Source organism: Megascapheus bottae, chromosome 9 (assembly GCF_031878675.1).
Source record: "Megascapheus bottae isolate mThoBot1 chromosome 9, mThoBot2.hap1, whole genome shotgun sequence".
Classification (NCBI taxonomy): domain Eukaryota; kingdom Metazoa; phylum Chordata; class Mammalia; order Rodentia; family Geomyidae; genus Megascapheus; species Megascapheus bottae.
The window spans coordinates 40,140,088-40,165,559 of record NC_143517.1 but is presented as its reverse complement, the minus strand read 5'-3'; the positions used below and the strand labels follow the sequence as shown (position 1 = coordinate 40,165,559).

Below are 25,472 nucleotides of genomic sequence, written 5' to 3'. Positions count from 1 at the left end.
ACAGACACCGCTGCAGGCACATGTGCCACCTGGCTTAATGGGAGTCAGTGCTGGCTTGAGAGATCTGCCTTCTTCCAAAAGGAGACCCTGAGGCTCAAAGGCAAAGTGCTAGGGTGTCCCCAGACAGACCCCCTTGTTCTCCTCTTCTCCCTTGGTGCCCTATGGATGCCCCTGCCATCCAGGTGGTGGTGATGTCTGTACCCCAGTAGGCAGGAGTCCTCCTTGGGGCTCAGTGGTAAGGTAAAAAGAAAGCAGTCCAATGTAAACCCATGTGAACCTCACACTGCCACAAATGGGGGCTCATTTGTGCCCACCATCCTGAGCCCCTCTTGCTAATTTGAGGACACTGACAGCTGTGCTATGTTGTGTGGCCGCCCTTCTGTGTCCTGTACTTGTAGCTGCTGTTTTGACGATGGAAAGACGCTAAGGCAGAGTGGGGTGTGCTCACGTGTCCCCTTCACATGTGTATATTGATGCTAGGTCGGAAAGTTGTATACACTACAATAAAACTTCCAGTTCTAACTCCAGGCGCAAAAAAAAAAAAAACCAAAAACAAAAAAAGAAAAAGAAATTGTTGACATGACCTACACTGCTACCCTGCTATCGTGCTGTCATTTCCTTCTCAGCTTTAGTTCATGATGCCATGTTTATGTTAAGTAAAGGTTGTCTTTGTTGTTGTTGTTCTAGTCCGGGGCCCTGAACCTCAGTGTCTGAGCTTTTCTGCTCAATACTACAACTCTGTCACTTGAGCCACAGCTCTATTTCCAGTTTTTGGTGGTTAACTGCAAATAAGAGTCTTAGACATTTTTGCCTGGGCTGGCTTCACACTGGGATCCTCAGCATTTAGTTTTCTGAGTAGTTGCAATGATAAGACTGAGCAAGCCCCCAGCACCCAACTTTCAAGGTTGTCTTTTAAGTAACTGATACCTCATTCCCCTCACCGACAACAAAATGTGCTCTCTCCAATCCACTAATTTGATGAGACTCATATAGAACAAAAGGCCATTAAGATTACTCAGAAGAAAACAATTGATTAATGCCCTCATTATAGTTGAAGATGCTGAACAGATGGAGGAAAATGCCTTTTCTTGTATTCATATCCCATTCCTGGGGGCTGGACTGTAGCTCAGCAGTAGAGCAATTACCCAGCATGCATAAAATGTTGGATTTCATCTGAGCACAAGCACACAAACAAACAAAAATCGTGATACTCCTATACACTTTTCAATATTGCATAGCAAGAAAAATCGTACATCATACAGTTGTTCTAGAATAAGTGCCACAAAATGCACTGGGTTTTTTTGTTGTTGTTGTTGATATTGGGTAGGTGGTCTGTCCTTTCTATAGACAATATAACCAGAAGATGTTATATGGGAAATGAAAACTGTGACAACTGTGATTTACACTGTAAATGGTGATTTGGAATGAATCGATAAATGTTAGTGTTTCTTTAACCAAATACAAACTTGTACTTTCTTTTTTACTTTTATTTTCTTAGATAATGCGTTTAAGTGGTGGCTGGGGGAAGATTCTGCATGAACAGCTGGCTGCACCTGTTCTAGTTGAAGTTCAGAAGTATGTCCTGAATAGGCTGGAAAATGTGTGGCTGCCATTGTTTCTCACAAGTGAACAGTTTATAGCACGTCAAAAGATAAAGGTATATGAATGACTCATCTTTTAGTAACAGTTGAGGTGCCTGGCAAGCTCCAGGAAAAAAAATCCTGAAAAATCTACTTCTTAGAAATGGGTTTGGACTATGAGAGGATTTTTGATTTTTACCTTCTACTTCATAAAATAGGTTTTGGTTTATCTTTTTTAAAAAATTGAAGCAAATATTACCTAGATCATTCAAATTCCCCTAGTATGGCTAAAAATAGGAAAGCCTGATCTGTCAGAAACAGGTAACTTTGGATCCTAGAGACAAATGCCTTTAATGTTAAATAGGAGCAATCCGAAACAACTTCCCATATAATGAAGTCAATTGATCCAGCACTTTGAGGCCTACAGAATTGGACATGTCCTTAGTCTGTTGAGCTGAGCAACTTAGAGGAAAACACAGAATTTTTTAGCATAGAGAACAGCTCACTTGTTTTAGGCAAAATGTTTCTGTAAATAAACTCTTAAATCTCTTCATTCCTTTTCTTTAGGGAAATTCCAATTCTCTTTTCAAAGCCAATTAAATTGACAAAGGGTCTACTAATAATATTTACCACATTTTCTCATTAGGTTTACCTCAGCAATTTGATTGTTAACTTTAGTTTTTTCCTGACTTAGCATTTTTTTGGGTGTCCAGCAAAATAAATTAATTCTGGAAAAATCTTAAACAACAATGACAACAAAAGGAGTGGCAGGAAATACTATAAAATGATTTTGGAGTATCTTATATACTTAGGAGAAGCAGTAACACCCAAGCTGAGATCATTTCTCTGAGCTGTGGTTCTAAAAAAGAAAACTTAAAATTGGGGCTATAACTTATTAGTATATGTGCATGCCTAAATATTTAAGGCTCTGGGTTTGATCACAGCATTTGTTTAAAAAGAAAAACAAGGGCTCTGCCCTTTGTGAACCTAATCCTTCTCTGCTTGATCATTTCTATATCTATGTGTTTTGGACAGGGAAGTAGAGATTTAGCACAGATTTGGCAAGAGCTATTCTCTAAGATAAGGTATTATGTATTATTATATATGAGCAGTAACCCCAAGAAATACAGTGATTCTTTGATGTTTATGGAGCACCTCTGTGGATACCAAAATTCTGAAGATGCTCAAATTCCTCATATAAAATGTTATAATATTTGCCGATAACCTACTCATCTCCTTCCATACATTTTAAATCATTTCCAGATAACTTGTAAAACTAATGCAATACAAATGTTGATTGTTACACTGTATTGTCTAGGAAATAAAAGATAAGAAAAAGAACCTCTGTTCAGAATAGGTGCAAAATTTTATTTGAATATTTTCATCTCAGCCTGGTTGAATTCACAGATGCACCTGTGGATATTGAGGGTCAGCAGTATCTTGGTATGTTTGTCTCTGCTGAAAGTTTCTTTTGGGGGGAAAAGCTTAGTTGAGGAAAAATATGCAACTGGCGTGGTAGAGTGCTTTCCTAGTAAGTGCTAGACCACGAATTTAATCTCCACTATGAAAATGGCAGCAAACTCTGAGAAGTTATCACTATCTCTCCAGAGTCACATAAGCAGGCCAAAGTGAAGCTGTGATGTTTCAATGGAGCAGCGCGGTTGGGTACTAATACCTCTAGCAGACAAGAATCCTGGGTTCCGGGAATGAGTCACTCAGTCCCGACCACAGGCCTTCACTTTCTCAGTCTAATTCGTGTTGTAAATGACATCTTTTCAGACTAATCTGCACTTCATTTTATAAGCTGCAAATCAATCATTTCAAAACGCTGAACATTTTGATTAAGTGGATGATGTAATTGGTTTTGTTCTTAGGTACAGATGCAAGACATAGCAGATGAGCTTTTACGACAGAAGGCTGAAAGGAAAATCGGGGTCTGGAAGGCAAGTCATTGTTATATCCTCCTAAGTTCCACTTTGTCAAAGTATTATTTTTCCTTTCCCTTCTTGCTCAAAGACCTTCCTGCCTTCTAAACCACCAACTGACTACCCATAGCATATTCTTCCTTGGCGGATGGAATGTGACTGTCAGAAATCTGTTCTGAAAGACTCCTTGACCTGCTCAATGGTACATACTGGTCTGTATGTACATTCTTGCATGAAGCTTCCATTGGATCTATTTCTGTATTTTCCTTTTGAAAGAATTAATTTCTTGTGTTTTCAAGTCTTCTCTTACTCTTGACTCTTTCATATATTTTTATTGTAATGTATAGAGGGGTTACAGTTATATTCACCAGCTAGAAGGTATATTACTTCTTATACACTGATACCCCTTCTCATGTTTTTGTCCCCGTTCCCTTCCCCCACCCCTCCCTTTCCTATTTCAAATAAATAAAATAAACGTATATACAATATACCAGATAACAAGGTAAGATACTGTAACAGTATGAGAATAAACAAAGGACAGCAAAAGAGATGAAAAATAACATAGTACATTAAGAACAACAATCACACATTATACAGCTCTTGTTTTCATATCCTAGAGGTCCTTTTATTTAGCCTCATCCTGTATGGCCTTATGTATCTAGGTTTTGAGCTGTTGTAATCCTCTGCCAAGAGAGTCCAAAGTTTGTACTAATTATTACAAATGAGGGACACCATTGAGCCTGTGTTCCTTTGGGTCTGGCTTACTTGAAAGAAATAGTTTTCAAATGACTTGTTTTTCGTTATATTTTAATTGAAATATTGCTTGTATTTTATCTTGTTATACATTATATATTGTAGTATGGTCAACTGAGTTAAATTAAGGTTTTAGTCAAATTACTAAGTTTTACTATCTTAAGAAGCAGGTCTTAAATCATTATTTGTTGAGTGGGTTTTAAATAAACATCCCAGTCTAACTTATAGTTGTTCCTATTTATAAGGCTATCATTGTAATGTGGACCAGATGTTAAGGGTCTTAAGTTTTAGTCCAGAGAACATGCATATGCCTCAATAAATAGCGATAGACATCTAGGTACTTTATCTGGGCTGATGTCACAGTCACTCATCCTGACTGCCTAGAGTTGCCTTGGTTTTGCAGTTCCAACTCGCTGTCACCTTCCAGGCCCTCCTCTTTTCAGGCAGTATTACTCTTTCCTTTGTGTTCCTGTAGCACTTGAAAAAGAATTCACATACACTTCTAATGATGGTCATAGATGATTTCTTTCAAGGAATTTATTTAATGCATTGTCAATAATAGATATTTTTTGTGTAATTTAATCACTAGTATAATTTGTAAGTAAGTTATTTCTAAACTGTTGCTTTTGGAGTGATATATCCTTATAGGGTTGTATGTGAAAGCCAACTTTGGGAAATTTCAATGAAATTGAAAGCTATTTTCTAAAGTCAATAAAATCTTTTTTTATGTTGTTAAATCTTAGAAGGCAAAAGAAGTTGGATACATGATTTTAAAATGGGCAAAGAATAAAAAGGAAACATAATTCAAAATGCTGAAAATATAAAATAGGTGTAGATAACTGTACTTTTCCGTATTAGGAAAACACCACAGATACTTCTAGATTTTATGACATGTGAAGCAAATCCTCAATCAATCATTTTTAAAAATTTATTGCTAGCACTGGAGCCATAGCTCAATGACAGAGTACTTGCCCAGGATGTATAAGATCCTGTATTTGATCCCCAGCACCACAAAATCACCACTTACATACTTATATTATATTACTAATAATTTATTACTAAAACAATTTAAAGATGTTCATAGGAAAAGATATTACCAGGACAGAATTATAATGTAGCTTAGTAAATATTTCCATGTAAATTATGTAGAATTAATTGATTTTTTTCTAAAATATATTTTAAAATATCTTAAATATTCAACTGCATGTACTTTTTAAAAGGTAGGAATGTTTCTTCATGCCTATAATCCCAATACTGTGATTGAGGCAGGAAGATTCAAAGTTTGAAGATAACTTGGACTTCATACTGAAATTCTCAAAAATCAAATCAGGAGCTGCGCATGGTAGCTCACGCCTGTAATCCTAGCTACTCTGGAGGCTAAGATCTGAGGATCACAGTTCAAAGCCAGCCCGGGTGGGCACTGAAGACATAAACTCTTATCTGCAATTAACCACTAGAAAATGGGAAGTGGGGCTATGGCTCAGGGGTAGGGTAGTAGCTTTGAGGTGAAGAGCTCAGGGACAACGACCAGGCCTAGGTGTAGGGCGGTAGCCTTGAGCTGAAGAGCTCGGGCACAGTGCCCAGGCTCAGAGTTCAAGCCTCAGGACTGACCAGAAAAATAAATAAATAAAATCAGGGCTGAGAATGTGGCCTAGTGGTAGAGTGCTTGCTTCGCATGAATCAAACTCTGTGTTCAATTCCTCAGTACCACATATACAGAAAAAACTGAAAGTGGTGCTGTGGCTCAAGTGGTAGAGGGCTGGCTAGCCTTGAATAAAAGAAGCTCACACTCACAGACAGTGCTCCAGCCCGGAGTTCAAGTCCCAGGACCAGCAAAAAATGTGCGTGTGTGTGTGTGTGTGTGTGTGTGTGTGTGTGTGTGTGTGTGTGTGTGTGTGGTGTGTGTGTGTGTGTCTAAATCAAATAAGCTAAGTGCCAGCTTATAATACTCGCTATTCAGAAGGCTGAGATTGAATGGATCACCATTAGGCCAGCTGAGGTAGAAAAGCTGATCACAGATCTGAGTGCAGTGGCATGTACCTGTTATACTAGCTATGCTAGAAAGTCTAAAATAGGCTGGTTGTGGCCTGTAACCAGGTAGGTGGAAACATGGCTCTGTGGTAAGAACATGTGCCTCGAAAGCACAGGGCCTTGAGTTCAGACCTCAGTAGTGCTATAATAAAATAAACAATAACAATCGATAATAATGACAATAATGCAACATTGAAAAATAAAAATAGAGAAAACAAATAATAATAGGACATGAATATTATAAAAGGGAGGCAGTCTGTTGACAGTCAACAGGAGGGGGAAAGGAAAGGATGCTAAAAAGACTACCTGTGTGGACATGAAGTCAGCATAGAAGGAAACCTATGAAACACTTTGAAAAGGAAGACAGGAAGAAGAGGGCTACAGTAGACATTGAGAACTCGCTCAAAGCACAACTGTACACATAGAATTGTTCCAGTGAACCCCTCATAGTATCGGTGTATACTAATTCAAAAGTAAAATTAAAAACAATAGTTTAATAATATAAACATAACCTTATGATTAACTTTCTTTTCTTTCCAGAATTCACACACATGTACTTATAAGTTTTTTTTCCCAGCATTTCCAAACTGAAATGACTGTTAGCATTCTAAAACAAGGCACTCATATGTTGTAAATTATCAGTTATTCTTTTTCTACATTCTAAATAAATCATTTTTAAATTTGCTTTTTAAATTTTTGTCATAATTTTTAAAAATGACACAAGGGAGGAGAAAAGCTGTCAAATTGTATTGTATTCATCTTATAAATTTCAATAGCCAACATTAAAGGAGATAGAAGTTGATAATTTTAGTCTAATTAATGACTTTGTTGTTATTATTGAGAACATAACTCATTTTCTGTTTTTTTTTTGTTTTGTTTTGGGCAGCCTGTGGAGAGTAAGTGGATATCTTCATCTTGTGATATTATTGCTTTTCGTAAAGCATTATTGAATCCAATTACTTCAAGACAATTTCAACGTTTTGTGGCTTTAAAAGGAGATTTATTAGAAAATGGAGTACTTTTTTGGCAAGAAGTACAAAAATATAAGGTATTGGGGGTTAGAGAAAACTACTTCTCTTTTTTTGGCTTTTTTAAAAGAATTTATTAACGTTGATTTTTACATCATATTTTAAATGACAAGTTTAACATACACGTGTTCAAGGAGGGAATCTCTATTTACAATCACTGGGACTTAATATTTAGAACTTAATCACAATTAGGCAAAGGGTTTGTATGTCCTAGAAACATATTAATTTATGAAATAAAACATTATGTCTATAGAGTCATAGGTTTTTATGTCTATATAGTTATGTTTATATTTCCATTACCATGTCCATAGCTTTGGGTATGCAGTTATTGAGTCCTTGCTCTTGTATTCTTTGGATTTAATAGCCATATTAATAGCCTTTTGATCCTTAGATCTTGACTTGTCTCACTCAACATGATTCACTCTAGATTCATCCACTTCCCTGTGAATGCCATTATTTTATTGTGTCTGTTGGCTATGTAGAATTCCATTGTGTATATATACCACATTTTCTGTATCCATTCATCTGCAGTAGGGCATCTGGGTTGTTTCCATCGCCTGGCTATTGTGAATAGTGCAGAGATGAACATAGCTGAGCAGGTGCCCTTACAATATCTTGGGTTATGATGTTCAGGATAGATGCCCAGAAGTGTTATGGCGGGATCGTAGGGAAGGTCAATTTTCAGTTCTTTAAGAAACCTCCACATTGCTTTCCAGAGTGGCTGAACTAGTCTGCATTTCCACCAGCAGTGTCGTAGGGTTCCTTTTTCTCCACAACCCCTCCAGCAACTGTCATTGTCTGAGTTCAAAATCTTGGCCATTCTTGTTGGGTTAAGGTGGTATCTTAGGGTTGTTTTTATTTGCATTCCTTTATGACCATAGGTGATGAACATTTTCTCATATGCTTTTCTGCCATTTTAATCTCTTCTTCTGAGAAGTCTCTCTTTAGCTCCCTTGCCCATTTAGTGAATGGTTTATTGGGTTTTGGGGGGATTAGTTTCTTGAGTTCCCTGTAGATACTGGATATTAAGCATTTGTCGCATGTATTATTGGTAAATATTTTTTCCCAGTTGGTTGGCTGTCTCTCTACTTTTGCGACTATGTTTTTATCTGTACAGAAACTTTTTATTCTTAGGTAGTCCCATTTATCGAGTCTCTCTCCAATCTGTTGTGACCCTGGGATTCTGTTCAGGAATCTTTTGCCTGTGCCTATGAGTTCCAGTGTCTCTCTTCCTCTATCATGTAGCAGTTTCACGGTTTCCTGTCTGACGTTGAGGTCTTTGATCCACTTTGAGCTAATGCTTGTGCATGGCGAAAGGCTCGGGTCAATTTTTAGTTTTCGGCATGTGGCTGCCCAGTTTTGCCAGCACCAATAATTGAATAGACTGTGTTTGTTCCACTGTATATCTTTGGCTCCTTTGTCAAATACAAGTTGCCTATAGGTATGTGGTTCTATTTCTGGGTCTTCTATTCTGTTCCACTGATCTTCTGGTCTGTTTTTGTGCCAGCACCATGCTGTTTTTGTTATTATGGCGCTATAGTAGAGCTTGAAGTCTGGTATTGTAATACCTCCAGCATTGCTCTTTTTGCCTAGAATTGTTTTGGCTATTCTAGGTCTTTTCTTGTTCCATATGAACCTTTGGATTGTATCTTCTATTTCAGTAAAAAATGTCTTTGGGATTTTGATGGGGATTGCATTGAATTTGTATGTCAATTTTGGCAGTATAGCCATTTTCACTATGTTGGTTCTCCCTAGCCATGAGCATGGGATGTCTTTCCATTTTCTAGTGTCCTCTTTAATTTCTTTCGTTAGGCTTTTATAGTTTCATTAACTAGTTCCTTTATATCTTTGTTTAAGTTAATTCCTAAGTATTTTATTCTTTTGGGGGCTATTGCGGATGGAATCATTTTCTTGATTTGGCCTTCTGTTTGTGTATTGTTCTTGTACAAGAAGGCTACTGATTTCGGAAGGTTAATTTTGTATTCTGCCACTTTGCTAAAGTGGTTTATTAATTCTAGGAGTTTGGGAGTGGAGCTTGTTGGGTCACTCAAATAGAGGCAGTGTCACCCTTTTTAGCATTCTCACCCACCCTTCCTACTCCATGCTTTCCTTCACTCAATTTTTAGATTATGTATTTAATTTTTTGCCATTTAACAAAGAACTTTATGTATACAATGTATTTACTCTCCCTTCCACATATTCCTTCCCTTATTTTTCTCAGTTCTGTGGCATATAGAATGCATTCTTGCCTGTCTTCTCATTTTTCCCATTCATTCCTTTTCTCATCTCCTCTGCCTCCTACCCAACCTCACTGCAAGTACCCATTTCCTAGTACTCATTTTGTTAGGCTTTTAGTTATGGCTAAAAGAGAATCCCACCACACTGTTGGTGGGAATGTAAACTTGTTCAAACACTCTGGAAAACAGTGTCAACTGTCTTCAAAAGACTAAATATAGAAGTACCTATGACCTAGCAATTCCACTCTGGGCATTTATCCAATAGAGCACAAACAAGGATATACTAAAGCCACCACTACAATCATGTTTATTGCAGCACTATTTACCATAGGCAAGACATGAAATCAGTCAAAATAGGATATTTTGTTTGTTTGTTTGGTTTGGTTTGGTTTGTTTGTTTTGTGCCACCACTGGGGCTTAAAGTCAGGGCCTAGTGCTCTTGCTTAGGTTTTTTTTGGCTCAAGGCTGACACTCTACAACTTGAACAGCACCCCACCTCCAGCTTTTTCTGATGGTTAATGTAAAAATAAGAGTCTTAATGACTTTTCTGGGCAGACTGGCTTGATTTGGATTCTCACCTATCAGCCTTTTAAGAAGCTAGCATGACAGGTGTGAACCACCCGTTCCTGCTCAGAAGAGATTAGTTTTCACTTTGTCTTCAGCTTATATATCTACAAATGTGCCATCCACACCAAAGATCTTTAGCCACAAAGCTATGTGGCAATATGCAAAGTGATGACTGCTGTTCATTGTAGTTGGTCCTTTTTCTGGACTTCGAAAAACCAGATTTGAATGGACAATGGAATATTGGCTACTTAATGATAATGTTTCTTTAACAGAATACTCTGCAGCCAATCAAAATTGTGTTGTAGGAGAAAACTCAATGATAGAAAATATGCTTATATTATTTATTTCTTTAAAGCAGGTACTAGAAAACGGAATGACTTAATCTAAAGTATGTGTTACTGTGTACATCCATAGAGGGCTAGGCTGAATCCTCAGTGAACAGCATCAAGAAAAATTCCTCCCCTTCGAAGCTTACAGCACCAAGGGAAGGACATGGGATTAGTGGAGAAGGCAGTGGTCAGACTGAGATGAGGTCCACAGATGAGAAAGCCTAGGATGCTAGGAAAGTGGGAAAGGCGGCCTTCTCTCCTAGACTAAGGAAGGCACAAAAAAACTGTAGTCTGTCATATATATATATATATATATATATATATATATATATATATATATATGTTTATCTGATTTGGGGAGGGGAAGAGGAAGCACAGACACAGTGAGACAAAGAGTAAACTAATTCAGCCATGATACTCACTAGACACTACATTGGAAATAAGCTGTACCACTTGGGAGGAGGGTGTGTCAGGAGGGGAAAAACTGGGAGAAAATGAGAAGGGGGTGACACTGTTAAAAAAGAAATACACTGGCCGGGAGTTTGGCCTAGTGGTAGAGTGCTTGCCTAGCATGCATGAAGACCCTGGTTCAATTCCTCAGTACCACATACATAGAAAAAAAAAGCCAGAAGTGGTGCTGAGGCTCAAGTGGTAGAGCTCTGGCCTTGAGAAAGTCCAAGGACAGTGCTTAGACCCCGAGCTCAAGCCCAGGACTGGCAAAAAAAAAAAAAAGAAATATACTCAGTACCTGACTTATGGAACCATAACCTCTCTGTAATACAATAAGTAAATGAACACCTTATGAGAAGGAAGCTGGATGCCAGTGGCTCATGCTTGCAATCCTAGCTACTTAGGAGGCTGAGACCTGAGGACTACCATTTGAAGCCAGCCTAGGCAGTAGATCTATGAGACTCTACTTCCAAAAACTAAGAAAAAGCCAGTCTGGAAGTATGCCTCAAGTTGTAGAGCCCTGGTAATGAATAAACAAGCCACGTGAGAGCATGAAAGCCTTGATTTTAAGCCCCAGTACCAGAACACACAGACACATGGACACAGAGACAGACATGCACATAAATTTACCTCATTTCTGTCTCAGAATGAAAAGTTTCTGAATTTCAATTGATTTCAGAGAGTGTTTTTGACATAAAAATGCTATAATTCAAGCTAATCTCTTTATCAAGAGAAATAAAAAATAGCCCTACATCTGTGACTTTAAAACTGGCTCTTGTTAATGTAGAGATTTTATTTTTATGTTTTTCATACAGAGGATAGTGTGAGGTGATAACTGAAACAATCCTGATAGTATGCAATCTATAGTGACACTTATTCGCTACCAGTAAGCTCACAGTTGCTAGCCTTTTTAAGGAGCAGTCCAGGTGGGAAAGCTGGTGCACATACCTTAGGCAACACTGGACTTGGTGCTTCAAGACAGCATTTCTCCCGCAACCCTCAGATAGCTCTGTGTAACACTAATTTGTCATTCCAAGTCTGAGGAATGTGTTCCAGGCTTCCCCTGCATAGAGATTGAACCCTTTAAGGGCAGAGGTGGTATCTGGAGGCTCAACTCAGTACCAGGCATGGAGCAGGCACTCAATATATGGTTGTTATGTAAGTTAGAATAATAGGCACTAAATCTGTTTGTTGCTTTGTGTAGGGGAAATAGATGATCAAGATTAAATGAAAGGTGCTCTTTCACATGAGTTATGCCCCTAGCCCCCCAGAAATTATGTTTTTAAACACTCTGACATGTCCCAGTACCTGATGTTAAAATACATTTATTGCTTGGAACATGGATAATCTTGGTAAAGGAGTCCCAGGAATGCATTAATCACATTTGATTCTGTCTTTCTCCCTTTTTACTCAGGATTTGTGCCACTCCCATTGTAGTGAGTCTGTTATCCAAAAGAAGATTACGACCATTATCAACTGCTTCATTAACTCCTGTATTCCACCAGCCTTGCAAATTGACATTCCCATAGAGCAAGCCCAGAAGATTATTGAACAGAGGAAGGATTTGGGGCCGTATATATTCAGAGAGGCACAGGTAAGATGTCAGCACATGCAGCTAAGCATATTTTAAATAGATTGGCAATCAAAATATTCTTTTAAAATTCTTATTTTATTCCTATTTCTCAAGATTTTAGTTCTCCCAATGCTGGGATGCATTCTGCTTAATTTAAATAATCTTTGCATGTGCCACAAAAAATAAGAAATTAGTAACTTAGATGCCATTTGTTGATCATCATATACAGCAATAAAAGAAAAATATACTTTAACTTTCCATAATTACCATTTTGTTTCCAGATTATTAAAAATACTCCAGCTAATTTTTTCTTTCTTTCCCACCATTTGTATTTCCTTTTAAAACATCTCCTACCACAAAAATGTGTAAAATATTTGTGTGCTAAAATTTGTATATTTTTAAAGGTTGGAAACTAAGTGAGAGGAGATTTAAGTATTCAACCAACCAAAGTACACAAACTCATGAAAGGAAAATTATGCCTGCTGACCTGCTCAAGTTACTTCTTTTTAAGATAAATAATAGAAAACATTGACTTTGTGAGCATAATTGATATGCAATTTGAAAACCTTTTAGTGATGTTGTTCCTAAAAAATGATTAAGAAAAATAAATTATAATACGGGCAATAGGGAAGGCCATGTCATGAATTGATAGGAAACAGATTTAGAGTAGCAAGGAATGGGCCATTACTCCTTAACATTCCTTTGCAAGCCAGCTGTGTTCAAAGTTCTTCTAAGGGACCAAAAGTGAACCCACAATCTAAATTATTCATTTAAAAAAGTCAAAAATAGAGAAATGATTGAGGATGTGCTCTGAGTACTAGATAAAACATGGTGCCATGTAGCATCCCTTAATGAAAAGATCCAAAAGATAAGTTAGCCTTACCCTGAGCACTGATGAACCAGACCAAGACTTACCCAGCTACATCAAAGACCTTGAGTAGATGTCGAAAGTAGATGTCTGGAACTACTGAGCCAGCTGGCTCTGGCACTGTTTCAGGAATTGCAGCATCTAGCTGTAGAATTCATGACCTGCAGCCTCTGACTTCATCTGATTTTCTAAAATGAAATATAAGTATAGCTTAAATACTTTAAAACATCTGAAAAGACAAACTATGTAGGACCCACATCCCTCCAAATCTATTATTCTCCCCGTTTTCCTAAAGGAAGCTTAGAGAAGGGAGTTGCTGCTACCCCTATATTAAGACAAAGAGCTAATCTCCATCTTCATGCCTTCTAGCCCCTTTATTCCCACACTCCCCTGATCACTCCCTAAATTTTATCCATTTATCTCCTTTTTGTGTCATTCCATCCATTCACTTTTCTCCAGCCACACACCACTACCTCACTTCAGGTCTACAACATGTCTCACTTGAATTACTAAAACTCCTAACTCCATCTCAACTACACACAGAACAAGCTTTTAAAAATGTGTACCTGTCACTTCTTTGCTTAAAAACATCAGGTATTGGTTTATAGGTATCCCTACGCACGCATGGAGCTGTATCTCTTTTTGCTCCCTGCTTTTTGCTCCCTGCTTTTTGCTCTCCAAGTGTAACTGAAATATCTGCAGTTGCACAGCTTTCCTTCTGAGCAATATGTTTATCCATGTCATAGAATCATCACACGAAGTTGAAAGCAACTTTCCTCCTGTCTATCTCATGGTATTGTAAACATTTGGAGGACAGGGAATGTTTCTTATTTAATTTTGTGGCCTAAATGCCTGGCAAAGAGTAGGCATTTTTGAATGATGTGAGATGAATGATGTGAGAAAAAAAAACAGTGAGATTAAATTGGAAACAAGCTAGCGGAATAAAAGAGATGAATAGTAAATTTAAAAAATTAGCTTTATTTTAGTGTAGTTTCTATCTCCCACACTCACTGCCAATAGTCAAAAAACCATATTTTCACAGGTCCTTTTACTCATTAAAACCATTACTCATCTGCTGGCAACAAGCAAAGTAGTTTTGTATTTATTAAAAATATTTTCTAGCTGAGCATGGTGGTTCATGCTTATAATCTTAGCTACTAGGGAGGCAGAGATCAGAAGGATTGTGGTTTGAGGCCAGCCCAAACAAAAGTTCATGAGACTCCATCACAACCACCACCACCACCACCACTACTAACAACAACAACAACAACATTAATAGTAGCTGGGATCAGCGTGAGGTCCTAAGCTCAAACCCCAGTACTAATAACACACAACCAAACCTGAGTGCATTGACAAGCACCTGCCATCCAGCGCTGTGGTAAGTATAAACAGAAGGACCATGACCCAGGGCCAGAGCATGAAGAAATATAACACAAGCAAAAGCACTTGGAGGTGGGGCTGGGCATAAGTGGTAGAATACCTGGCACTGGGCCTTGAGTTCAAATGACAGTATTGCCTATTTATTTATTTTTTAGTTCAGGTCCTGGAACTTGAACTCAAACCTGGGCTCTGTCCCTAAGCTTTTTTGCTCAAGACTAGTGCATCCACAGTTTCACTTCTGGATTTCTGGCTTTTTGGTGGTTAGAGATGAGTTTCACAGACTTTCTTGTCTGGGTAGCTTTAAACTGCAATCCTCAGAGTAGCTTGGATTACAGGTGTGAGCTACTAGTGCCCAATTTTATTTTTCTTTTCTTAACCAACGATTTGGTTATTTTTCCAAGTTCTAGAGGCCCACCACGCCCACCTCTTCCCGCCACGCCCAGCTTCCTTATATGGAGGTAGAGTCAGGGGTGGCCTAAAACTCCAGCCATCTCAATCTCAGTGGCCATACTGTATGGTTTGGAAGCCTGGCAGTGTGTGAGGCTATGGGTTCAGAAAGGAGTAACTTTTCTGCCCCATCAGGCCTCAAGCCCAGATCCTTCCATCTCAGCCTCCCAAGTAGCTAAGGTTATAAGTGTGAGACACAGCACCTGGCAGGATGATGTTTACTAATAATAGAGATAACCCAAAACCTCAAGTGCAACTTTGGAGAATATAAGTATATTGAAGTTCATAATAACTGTTCTGTCCATTGAACATTAGAATAGGAGATTACTTCATTAAATGAACAGTAAGTAAAGGTGGATGAAAATTTCTTCATCTTGCATTTCATCAAATGAAGTATCTATATTCTGTCACATTCCCAAGAAGCTATAGAATTCAATAACACAACTATTTTTGTGTTCAGTCATCGTTTTATTTATTTTTCAACTCTGAAAATAAACTTTAATTGTACAAAGGAGTTGCCACTTAGCAAAGCACTTTATGAATACAATGTATCTTAATCACTGTCACTCCTTCAGCATTTTCAGCCATCCCTCCCCTACCCAACTCTTCCTTACTCTTTTTAACTTTGTAGGATACACATTGGAATCTTTTTTAAAAATTACTTTCTATTATCTTTCGATAGTTGTTCAAAGGAGTTGTCACATAACAGTTTCTGAATAAAATGCATCTTTTTATTGTATTTTATTGTGAGGATAATGTATGGAGGGGTTACAGTTACATTTGTCAGGTAGTGGGTGCATTACCTCTCAAACCTTGACACCCCTTCTCATGCTTTTGTCCCCACTTTACATTGGATTCTTGACTGCATTCTTCCCCTACTTCTTTTCCTAATGTAACTATTTTGAAAGGAGTGAATAATTTTAAAATTACTAATAACATCCACTGATGAACAAGAGGGATAGTGAAGTATGCATACTGTCCATCACTAGAGCACTTACATTTCTCTTTCCCCCAAAAGTTGACTAGCAGCCTAATAGGATGGTTCATTTTTCTTCAAAGCATTAGGTAAAGGCTGTTCCTTGCTGTTGACCTTGATCTGGTATGGCAGGTCCTACCTTCCTGGAAGCAATGTATGCTTCTGGAACTAATGAAAAAACTTGGCACGGGAATTCCAGCAACCATTCTTATCTCTATAAATATTGTAATTAATCATTTAATGTAAAGTATCCTCATAGAAAGCATTTGTCTAGGATGCCATTCTGCGTTTTAAATGTTACTTTTCTTGCTTTCACATAAAAGAGAGATTATATCATTTTAAAGTTACTCAAGATTTATTCTTAGATCTGCAGCTTTGCTTAAGAGCTTTTCCAGAGGCAAAATGGTATTTCCTTTCTCAGAAAGAAAGGGGGTGGGGCAATGTCTCTCAAAAACTGAATACTTGGAATACTTGCATAAAATAGCAGTGTATGGTACATCAAGTAGGGTGTTTTAAAAGAAAACATAAATTTTCTTATTTAAAAAGACCTAATGGATTCTTTATTAATACAATCAATTGATTAGGGGAGCATGAAGGATAAAGTTACTTTTAAGTGTGTTTGGTGTGTGTGTGTGTGTGTGTGTGTGTGTGTGTGTAAGAAAGACTTCTCGTTAATAAAAAAAAACATTGATGATAAGCATGTGCTGAGCTAAACTATTGGGAAATCTGGAGACAATAAATTGAAGGAAACATGGTGTATATTAAAGATAGAATAGTTAATCCATTAGTATGGTGAATTAGAGTTTAAATCAGTACATTTGTATAGAACTGTAATCTGAGACAGACTGTGCTTTTTTATACAGATGACAATTTTTGGGGTTCTATTTAAATTTTGGCCACAGTTTTGTGAGTTCAGAAAGAACTTAACTGATGAAAAAATTATGAGTGTTTTAGAGAGAAGACAAGAATATAATAAGCAGAAAAAGAAAACATCAGTCTTTGATGAGGAAAAATTTGGAAAGGTAAGACAAGACTCATTTTGGAGGCAATTATAATTGTAAAAGAGGGTGATACGTATTAATTTGTAGAATTGGGATTGAAGGAGAAATTACAGAGTAATTAGGCATGTGGATGTTTAAGCCTTCATTCAGTAATGTTTAAGCCTTCATTCAGAGGCTTAGGACACACTTGAATTCTCAGAATTCATTTTGTAATGTGGGTTCCACACAACCCAAAGCAAGCATGTGCAATGGTTAGGGGCAGGGAAGGAATGGTCATTTGGAGAAGACAGAAACCAGGCATTTAAGCCCACTTTTAAGTTGTGGACAAGAAATTTTAGGTTTCATAAGAAGTAGTCAAGGGATAAAGGGGACACATAATCAAGCAGTCTTAGTGGAACTGTGATCTAGCTTATCATTAGTTGAGTTCTGGTTCTACAAGGTAGCCTGAAGAGAGGCTTGGTGGATGGGAGGGAATCTAGCTCCCATGAAAATGATCATCCTGGTTCAGGGTGATCTCATCATGGGGGTCTGTGAACCTCTGCCATTCCTGGAATCATCAGGTTAGGATAGCAACTGCAGTACCTTTTCTGGGGTCTAGAACAGGACATCATAAAAGCTGGTGGTAGCATCCTCCATTATGTTTGTGTCTTCAGTACTGACAGGGTGATGGGTGTCATTCATTTAACACACACATTCCTGAGTATTAACACGCCTACAATTAAGAGTTCAACATAAAATCTGACCCACTGACAAAATGAAGGCAGGCATATCAGGCTTTTCTCTACTTTTATTTTGTAGGCCAAATGCTTTTTAGAGCAAGCAGCTTCTAAACCCCAGCTGCAATTTCCTGGTTCACAGGTCTCTACCCCAGGCTCCCCTGGTGATGAGCTGAGCGCATGGCTGCTCGCATCTGCCGCTGCCATGCTTGGCCTCGGAAAGCACACTGCTATGGTCCCGTGCCCAGGGGTTTGCATTTGCTATGTGAGCATGATGGAGAGACTCAAAGACAGTCTCTGATGTGCTTCAGAAGTATCTGTACTTCTCCCCAGCACATGATCAATTATTAATTACTAATAAATTAGGGAATAAATAGATAATGAATTCCCGAGTGGCATATTCAATATTAAAATTGCAGGGTGACACACTGAGGAAATGGAAATGTGAGTTACAAATGGGCTAGACTGCTTCCAATTCCAATACAGAGAATCCTGGATTATGGTTATAGCATGTACCTTGTACATGGAAATGTACTATCCTTAATTGATATTCTCATTGGTCCCTATCTCTTAACTGATAAAGCACAGATACTGACAATTGAAAATCAACTCTTTTGTAGAATGAGTAGCTTAAAGAAAAAATGGAATTCTATTTTGAATACTTTTTTTTTTTTTAAATCCAGAGCCTCAGTATGCAGTGATCCAAACTGGCTTTATAGTGTAACCCTTCTGCCTCAGCCCCGCAAGTAGCTGAAATTATAGGTGTATATCACTGTAGCCAACTATTTTTTTTTTGCCAGTCCTGGGCTTGAGCTCAGGGCCTGAGCACTGCCCTTAGACTTTCTCAAGGCTAGAGCCCTACCACTTGAGCCTCAGCACCATTTCCAGCTTTTTTTCTATGTATGTGGTACCTAGGAATCGACCCTGAGTCTTCGTGCATGCTAGGCAAGCACTCTACCACTAGACCAAACTCCTGGACCCTGTAGCCAACCATTTTTAAATACTCTTGATATAATATACACACTGGCACCACTTACTAGTAATTGCAGATTTTACACATGTGCTTATTTTAATATGGAAAAAGTAAGGAAGACAGTTGCTTGTCTCAAAATTTTATTTTCAATGAACATAGAGAGTAATTGCTGAAAAGGAATGTAAGAAGCCTATTATTATTATTATTATTATTAATATTATGAGGATAATACCTAAATAGTGAGGCATTGAGTTCGAGCCCCTGTACAACCCCAAATGAAAAATGGGGAAGAAAAGAACTAGAGAAAAGGAAAGGAAGGGAGGAAGGGAGGAAGGAAATCTTTTTGTAAAGCATGAGATTTTTTGACTTAATTCTGAGCATGATAACTCTGAACCTCGATTTCATATATCAACTAATAATTGAAATTATTTATGATTTTAGGGGAATTAATTGATATTACAGAGGTCTTTGGGTTTGGTTTTGCTTCATTTTATTGTTGCTGGTACCAGGGCTTGAGCCATGATTTTCTAGCCTGGCTTTTTGGAGGTCTTTCAAACCTTTCTGTCCAGACTGGTTTTGAACATGAGCCTCCTGATATCACTCTCCCGTGTCACAGGAATCACAGGCCCAGCCAGAATTTCATATTCTGAAGGAAGTTATAGTAGGAGAAAGGCTCTCATAAAAAAGTTTAATTTAGTTCAGTATCAAGTACTGATCCATGTAAAATTCATTGACAAAGGATGACCAATGACTGAACCAACAAAAGTTCTAAACTTTTAAATGGCAAATATAAACAAGACTAGAAGACAAATTGGGAAATGTAATGTATGATGTAAGTTGTAAAAATAAATGAGAGGAAAGATAAATACTCTGAACAGGAATTTGGGAAAGAAGCTCTAATAAGCATTTTGCAAAAGAAATACAAATGACTAAAAGCATTAAAAGGGATTTAACATTGCTAGTGACCAAAGATATGAAGACGAGCAAAGACGAAAATATTGGCAAGGCCTACTTTGGAAAAAATGTGTATAAACTCATATATCCTTGGAGAAAAGGTGAAGTGATATTTTCTTTGCCTTTCCCCTCCTTCCTCTTTCCTTCTTTCTTTCTTCCCTCCCTCCTTTCCTCCCTTTCTTCCTCCCTCTCTTCCTGTTTTTTTTTTTTTTTTTTGGCTGGGCTTGAGATCTGATTTGTGCTTGCTGGCACTCCACTTCTTGAGCTACTCCTCCAGTGAAGCTTTTTGCTGGTTGTTTTAGAGATGGGAGAGGAAATCTAACAGATCTTTTTCCCTGGGTGACTTCAAACCATGATTTCAATAGCTAGAACTAGAGATGTAAGCACAAGTGCCCAGTCTAACATGGTTCTTTCTTTTTGCACATCAGTTGATAATACATATTGTTTAAAATGATCTTTCTTTTCAAATCAGCAAACAGATCTGAATAGAGCACATAGAATTGAATTCTATTTTTATGAAGTTTGTGCCATAAACTAGAAATATTAAAATTACAGATTATACATCTGTACATTTTCCTTAATGAGATGTCTGGATGGATATTTATAAAAATATTTATAGTAGTTTTTCTTGGCTGTGAGAATTTGGGAGGGGCTTTAACATTCAACTTCTTCATTCATTTTAAAGTGCCATCAAAGTGATGGTGATTTGGTAAAGTCTCAAATGTAGCATTCAGTGTAAAGTAGCTTTTCATACGATTCTATGGCTGCCTAAACTTAAAGTTTAAATTAACATAACATTGTCCTTTCTTAGAATAATTTAATCTAATTTACTTATAGGTTGGAGTCAGACAGTATGGGAGTACCATAGGGTCTGGGACCAAAACTGTGTTACCCAGTGATTCTAGCCTAGGTCTACAAGCCTATGGCCGGCAGGTAAGCTAGCTATTACTTCCTCTGACAGCCAAGCACTTCCCAAACAACACAAGAAGTATGTTTATTTGAATGCAGCACTACACTTACAATATCCAAGCGGGATTGTAAGAGGATGTCCTTGAGCTTTATAGGGCATTAAAATTTCAACTGACTGTTGATAATATAATCAAGAAAAATGACTCCTTGAAATACACAAAGACTTAAGTTGCAGAAATTGAAGTGACAGTCATATTGGAAAAGACACTACAACAGTTATAATGAAATGAGATAGACTAAATAGATTGTGTTCTTATGTTAAGGATGACAGAATTTCAAATGCTTAATCTTAATTTCTTAATTCTTTAAGTGGTCATAAAATTGCCTAGACTATAACCACCTACTAGATCACTTATAATTTTTCTGTTTATATTTTTATTAGCATACTAGAGGAGTTCTTGGTGATAATTCTATGAATGTATACAGTATATTTTGATTGACTCTACTCCCTCCATTATACTCTTTTAGTACTCATCCTCAAATAGTGTTCGGTGGGTTTCATTTTGATAAATAAGTATATATATATAAAATACATGTTTACATGTATATACTTATATACATTTATACATATGTATATACATGTGTATATGTGTGTATGCACATGTATAAATATATATACCCTTTTATATATTTATATATGTGTATGTGAGTGTGTGTGCTGTGTAAGCCTGCTTCCTTACCTGTCAAAAAAGGAAAAAAGGAAATGATGGTGACAATAAAGATGATGATGATAATGGTGACTATGATGATGATAAATATGTTGAGAATATTCAAGGCTTGTCATATAGTTCAAGATTTTTGTAGAAAAATGAAATACTTGGGGGCACCAAAGGCATTTAAGAAATATAATAATAATTTATTATTATATTATTCTATTATAGTTACAATTACTACTTAAAGTCTACATTGTGAATTAGTCTAGCAATTTGTAAAATAGCCATATAATGCCATTTACAAATGTAGCTGCCTGTCAATGTTTGAATTGGTTTCAGTAGGTTTTGCACATTAATAATTATTAATAATTATAATCAAAACTGGCTGAAGCTGAGAGGCTCAAGGGAGATCTTCTGCTCAGCAAATATAAGGCCAACACACATACACACACACACACACACACACACACACACACACAAATTCTAATTAATCCTGCACATCAAGAACTCTAATTGCTGGGTGCAATCCTAGATGTTCAGGATGCTGAGATCTGAGAACTGCGGTTTGAAGCCAGCCCAGGCAGGAAGTTTATATAAGACTTTTATCTGTGATAAATATTCAGAGAAAGCTGGAAGTGGGTTCTGTGGCACACATGGCAGAGCACTAGTCTTGAGCAAAAGAAGCTCAGGGACAGAGCTCATGCAGAGAAAGGGTAGGGGAGAGGGAGAGAGGGAGGGAAGGAAGGAGGGAAGGAAGGTGGGAAGGAAGGAGGGAAGGAAGGAGGGAAGGAAGGAGGGAAGGAAGGAGGGGAGGGAGGGAGGGAGGGAGGGAATGTGGTTAATTTTAACTTATCCATCTTGAATCTTTCATAAGAACTATATTCATAACTATCGTGGCACCTGCCAAGCTTTGTGGTGATGGGTGCTACCATCCTCACCTGTGGCCCTCATCAGGTGAGGCCAAGGATATAGAGAAAGGTACCTTTATCTCATCATTCTTATGAAAGTGGATAAAGGAGATTGAGAGTGAGTTGTGGTACCCAGTTAAAGGTAGGTTTAGTTTTTGAAAATCCACAGTATTACAGATTTACATTATGTGCACTGTTTTCCCTTTCTCAGAGGCCCTCTGCCACTGAGCCATGTCTGCACCTTTGGTTGTGTGTTGACTATTTGAGGTAGGGCCTTGCTTTCTTCCTTGGCGTGATCTTTTCATTTTAGGCTTTCTGTCATTGCTAACATAATAGTTGGGAAGGGATTCTGAGAACTTTCTGCCCAGGCCACCCTCAAACTATGATCCTCCAGATCTCAGCCTCCCAAATAATGAGGATTAACAGCAGGAACCACCCGCATCCAACCCATGTATTTTAATGGTTCGTGTAATTCAAAATTTTAAATGAAGGCACTGATACAAGTGATTTTATCTTCAGCTTATTTCTTGAGACAAAACTTTCCAGAATTAACATAGGAAATTCTTCTCCTAGCCAACCTGGTGCTACTCAAAGTACATAGAAGCATTGGAACAGGAGAGAATTCTTCTTAAAATCCAAGAGGAACTGGAGAAGAAGATGTTTACAGGTAATTCTTGTTCTTTGTTAAGTGTAAGCACAGTTGCTTTGTTATCTCCCATTACAGATTCATTTTATTAATTTGCTCATGACGACCTTCCTGTTTTTCTAATTTATGTTTGTGCAGGTACATCTCTCACAAATTTATTCAAGCCTACTGGTTCACCTACAAATTTGAAGAAGAATATGTCTCTCCATTCTTTTCAGAGTGAGTTTCCAGTGAGAGTCCATTTTTATTTCTATTTCTTCTTTCTGCATCTAACTATCCATCAGAATATAGCAATACTGATGCCCTCTTCAGTTCTGGCCCCCGAGTCACAAGAGAGTCCAGGTATAAATGTCTGTTCCACGTCCATGTGCCTCTGCTTTCTCTCCTCTGTCAAGGACAAGCCAAGATATATGGCTGACACTTCCTCTCTTTTCTAGAGTAACAACATGTCACCGTGATCACACCTGCTTCTGATCCACAAGGTAAGTCCTAGGCTGGGAGATACTCAGCCCTCTACACGTGTGTCCTTCTACACATTCACATATCTGCACACACACCACATGCACAAGTATCCCTACACACACACACACACACACACACACACACACACACACACCCCGAATCACCGGGCAGGAACAGCTAATCTTTCTTCTGAGAGCCATGCCCTGTGGACAAGGAATCATTGCTTGCTTCTATTCACTCATTATCAATTCTTTTCTCTCATGAAGAACATTCCAAAAGCTTTTCTAAACCTGAGGGAACCAAGCATCAAGCCAGAGCTACCCTCCTGCACAGATACTTATGTGCTTCTGGAGTTCTCATTGGATACGGACATTCAAGTGGAACAAGGCCTTTCTAGTGTGTGATGCACTGTGTGAAGCCCATTGGCACGTACTTGAAGAAAGCCATAGCAGGCCTTTCATCTCTTCTGTCTTGCACATTAGTTTTGGATTTCTCAGGACATGTGGTTTCTGCTTTGAGGAGGCAGACCTCCATGTTCTCAGCCTGTTCATTTTGTTGTTATTTGTCCTGTCCTCTACTTTAATCTAGACACTAGACTCTAGGCACCAGCTCCTAGCCTCCCCCACCCTTTTTCTTAGACCGCATGGTGACCTGACATTTAGGGTAATGCTTTGTTTTTGATCATATGAAAACTTTTTTGTCATTGTTTTCATTTTTTTGTCAAGTCATGGGACTTGAACTCTGGGCCTGGGTGCTGTCCCCGAGCTCTTCAGCTCAAGGCTACGCCCTACCCCTTGTGCCACAGTACCACTTCCAGTTTTCTAGTGGTTAATTGGAGATGAGTCTCATGGACTTTGGACTTTCGTGCCCAGGCTGGCTTTGAACTGTGATCCAGCCTCCTGAGTAGCGAGGATTACAGGTGTGGAGCCCTTGGTGCCCAGCCCAGTGTTGTTTTCTGGTTACATCTTCTATACATGCCTATGTTTCACCCATGTATTTTTCTTTTACAGGAATTCTTTCACTGACACAAGAAGCTCAAGCGGTTGATTTCTTCTTATGGCCTGCGTTGCTCTAGAATAAAATAGCTGCAAGCTTAGAGTTTTCCTTATCACATCCTTTAGTATATAATACCCTTTAGTAATATAATATTTTGCCCCTCAGGCAGTATTTCTTGAGCATTTGCTGCATCTGGCTAGTAGATATGTTCGCAGGTGATAAGGCGATATGAATATTCTTTTTTTTTTTTTTGCTGATCCTGGGCTTGAGCTCAGGGTGTGAGCACTGTCCTTGGACTTTCTCATGGCTAGAGCTCTACCACTTGAGCCTCAGCACCACTTCCGGCTTTTTTCTATGTATGTGGTACCAAGGAATCGAACCCGGGTCTTGGTGCATGCTAGGCAAGCACTTTAACCACTAGGCCAAACTCCTGGCCCATCGATATGAATATTCTTAACAATAAATTGACCCCAAACATTCATGGAATAGCCTTCCAAACCAGGGCCCTACTGAGAAGAGCTGCACTGAAGAGTGGTTCTCACACTTGTGTGTCCATCCCACTTACCTGCGACAGCTGCAGCCCTGCACTCTTACTCCATTCCCAGATCTCATAAGTGTTCTACACAACTTTCTTGGACAAGAAAATTAGCAAGAAAGTGATAGTAAACTTGACAAGTATTTGTGAAAAAAGAGAACCTTTCTATATTTGCTCCTGGAGGGAAAAAGAGACTGTGGAAGAAATGACCTAGGAGGGGCATCCATGGGCTTCAGGACTCAGTCACCAAGCACTGCAGCCCACCTTTACCAGACCTGAATCACCCCACCTTTACCAGACCTGAATCACCCCACCTTTACCAGACCTGAATCAACACACCTTTACCAGACCTGAATCACCCACCTTTACCAGACTAGAATCACCCCACCTTTACCAGACCTGAATCATCCCACCTTTACCAGACCTGAATCACCCCACCTTTACCAGACTAGAATCACCCCACCTTTACCAGACCTGAATCAACACACCTCCAGGCTTATAAAACCCTGTAAGTA

General features: G+C 38.3%; 1 protein-coding gene across 1 annotated transcript in view; it reads left to right on the top strand.

Annotated features, from left to right (window-relative positions):
• Positions 1–24,613, top strand: part of Rgs22 (regulator of G protein signaling 22) — a 102,311-nt gene extending 77,698 nt beyond the window's left edge. The window contains exons 19-27 of the mRNA XM_090339142.1: positions 1,499–1,657; positions 3,455–3,523; positions 7,176–7,337; positions 12,315–12,494; positions 17,008–17,166; positions 20,626–20,721; positions 22,892–22,985; positions 23,103–23,446; positions 24,437–24,613. Of these exons, the coding sequence (XP_090195268.1) occupies positions 1,499–1,657; positions 3,455–3,523; positions 7,176–7,337; positions 12,315–12,494; positions 17,008–17,166; positions 20,626–20,721; positions 22,892–22,985; positions 23,103–23,401 (1,218 nt within the window). The 3' untranslated portion in view covers positions 23,402–23,446; positions 24,437–24,613. The remainder of the gene's footprint in view (positions 1–1,498; positions 1,658–3,454; positions 3,524–7,175; positions 7,338–12,314; positions 12,495–17,007; positions 17,167–20,625; positions 20,722–22,891; positions 22,986–23,102; positions 23,447–24,436) is intronic.
• Positions 24,614–25,472: the final 859 nt, after the last annotated feature.